Raw genomic sequence first — 2,693 nt, forward strand, 5'->3', positions numbered from 1 at the left:
AGGCGTGTTCCCACAAGTCGCAAGTCAGCAGCGGCGCGCAGTTGGGGTTTTCTCTAAAGGGGGTAAAGCCGTCGTGGGTTTGCAGCAGCAAAAGCCTCCGAGATTTCCTGCAGAAGCAAAGCCAGGCCCAGCCCGAGCCGAAGTGCGCAGCAGCAGCAGCAGCAAAGGCCTCCCGAAACTGCTGCACGCTTCCAAACGCGCTCTCCAGCTCTTCCCGCAGCGGGGACCCTATGGGGGCCCCCGGGGGGCCCCTGAGGCCGGCCGCATGGAGTTCCAGTAGAAGGTGTGGTTCCACGCTTGGCCCGCGTTGTTCAGCACTGAACCCGAGGAGGTCTTTATTACTTCTGCACGCGCAAACCCTTTAAACCCCTCCACCAAACCCTTTTTTAGGGTTTGCGCAGGCTGCTGCTGCTAGGGCTTAGGGCGAGGGTTTAGGGTTTAGGGTTTGGGGCGGATCTCACCCTCGAGGGTCTTGGAAGCCTCGGGCTTGCCCTCGACGAGTTCTGAGCCACACAGCAGCAGCCCGCACACGCAGCAGCAGCAGCAGCAGCAGCAGGTGTACGTACACCCCAGCGCGCTGCGCCTCAGCAGCTGTCGCTACACCGCAGCAGCGGCGGGCCAGTGCGCCGGTCTACGCCTCGCGGCCGCGGGCAGCGGCCCCGCAGTGCGGCTCCCGCTGCTGCTGCTGCTGCAGACACGCACTGTTCAAGTTGTTCACGTAAGCCGCGTGGTGCTTCCCATAGTGGTACTCGAGAGTCTCTCTGCTTATGTACGGCTCGAGGGCGTCCATGGGGTAGGGCAGCGGGGGGAGTTCGAACGGCATTTTCGCGGAAAGCTGCAGAAACTTCAGCAGCAAGTGTGTTTGCGGAATTCAAAATGAAATTACTTGCAAAAACAAAAGTGCTGCTGCTGCAGCGCTCCACGCAGGCGCCGCCGGCTCGATCTTCTCACTCAGCGCTCTCCGGGCGACTCGTCGCGCACTGCGAAATAGCGCTTTCCGCAGACCCCGACTTGCAATGCAGGGAAAGCTGCAGTTCCTTGAGCTCTAGAGGCCTTCAAAAATAACTAAAAGATAAATAAAGAGCTTTCCGGCTTTAAACGGGCGAAAAGGGTCCCCGGAAAGCCGCTTTCCGCCCGGGGAAGCAGAAAGAGTGCAGCCGAGACCTCAGACAGAGGTCGTCTTCGGAAGTGGGTTTGCGAAGATTGTCTGCGGCTCGCCTTCTCTAGCAGCAAATCAATTGACTAAAAGTGTAATTTTAAATTCTAAGAACGTCTGAAGAGCCGCTGAGGCCGGTCGCACAGTTTATAAATGCGTTGGACTGGAAACGAGGCGATTCACCTCAGCTGCGTGAGGTGTACGTACACCTGCCGGTTCAGCGTGCGCGCGCGCAGCCAGTGTTCAGCTTACTTCTGCGGGAAAGGGAAACTGGACTTTTAAAAGCACTTTAATTTGCGAAAAGTCGAATTAAACGCAAATTCTTCGAGCCAGTTGGTGTGTGTCACGGCCGCGTGTTGCGGGGCCCTACTGGCGCGGCGCTTGGCGGCGTAGTTGCTGGAGGCCGTGAGGAGGAGTGGCAGTGAATAAAGTTGTTTTCTTTCTTTTCTGCGTGTCGAATTCTTTCATTAAACACGAAGATATGTCCCTCGCATCCCAGGTACTTGCCTTTAGCCGCGTCTTCCCTTTCCGCGGCGGTTCTCGTCGGCTGGGGTCTCAGCGCGATTCGGGAGAAAGCTGGCGGCGCGCTGCTGCTGCTGGGGTGTACGTACACCTGGCGCCAGCCCGGCCGCGGGAAGGAACAGCCTTCACCGCCAGAAGTTTCATTTTGCTTCTGTCTCTCTGCTGCTCAGGAAATGCCGAACTCCAAGACCACCCAGAAGCGGCGGGGCTCCACGGACGGCTCGGGGGCCCACGGGCCTGCGCAGAAGGCGCAGCGCACTGCGGAGAAGGCCGCAGCAGGCAGCAGCAGCAGCAGCAGCAGCAACGCGAGCAGCAGCAGCAACGTGCTGCAGCAGCTGGCGCGGCTCTCCACCATTGTTGCAGACACTGCGGACTTCGAAGCAATCAAAGAATTCAGCCCCACAGACGCAACCACCAACCCCACCCTCGTGCTGCAGGCCGTCAGCAACTCCAAATATAAAAGTCTTTTCCAAAAAGCCATCAAGGAGGCCCAGGAGGCCTGCAAGGGCAAGGACCTCGAGGCTGTACGTACACCCCAGCCAGCAGCAGCAGCAGCAGCTGCTGCTGCTGCTGCTGTTGCGGCGGCAGCAGCAGCAAGTTGCTGCTGGAGCTAGTTGCTGCTGCTGCTGCTGCTGTTGCGGCAGCAGCAGCGGCAAGTTGCTGCTGCAGCTAGTTGCTGCTGCTGCTCTTGCTGCAGCAGCAAGTTGCTGTTGCTCCTGTTGCCGCTGCTGCGGTTGCTGCTGCTGCTGCTGCTGCTGTGTCTGCAGCGGCGCGTTGCTGTTGCTGCTGCTGCCGCTGCTGCGGTTGCTGCTGCCGCTGCTGCCGCTGCTGCAGCAGGTGCGCGGCGCGGCTGCTGCTGCTTGCTGGGGTGTACAGACAGTGGAAGAGGCCGTGGACCGCGTGCTTGTGGGGTTTGGAATTGAACTTTTGGAAATCATTCCGGGACTCGTCAGCACTGAAATCCCTGCGGAGCTTTCTTTCGACAAAGAAGGTCCAAATCCCTGCATGCACGCAT

The 2,693-nt window shown here is 59.4% G+C and overlaps 2 protein-coding genes across 2 annotated transcripts; one reads left to right on the forward strand and one right to left on the reverse strand.

Moving 5' to 3' along the window:
- Positions 1–438: 438 nt before the first annotated feature.
- On the reverse strand, positions 439–823 carry ENH_00027090 (superoxide dismutase, putative; the record flags this gene model as incomplete). The annotated part of the gene is made up of 2 exons (XM_013579929.1): positions 439–503; positions 703–823. 2 exons carry the CDS (start codon positions 821–823, stop codon positions 439–441), a joined length of 186 nt encoding a protein of 61 aa, XP_013435383.1.
- An 814-nt stretch (positions 824–1,637) lies between these two features.
- On the forward strand, positions 1,638–2,292 carry ENH_00086340 (transaldolase, putative; the record flags this gene model as incomplete). Its single annotated transcript, XM_013579930.1, has 2 exons — positions 1,638–1,655; positions 1,849–2,292. The coding sequence occupies 2 exons, from the start codon at positions 1,638–1,640 to the stop codon at positions 2,290–2,292; spliced, it is 462 nt and encodes a 153-aa protein (XP_013435384.1).
- Positions 2,293–2,693: the final 401 nt, after the last annotated feature.

This window comes from Eimeria necatrix, genomic scaffold (assembly GCF_000499385.1).
Source record: "Eimeria necatrix Houghton genomic scaffold, Enh_scaff2016, whole genome shotgun sequence".
Lineage (NCBI taxonomy): Eukaryota > Apicomplexa > Conoidasida > Eucoccidiorida > Eimeriidae > Eimeria > Eimeria necatrix.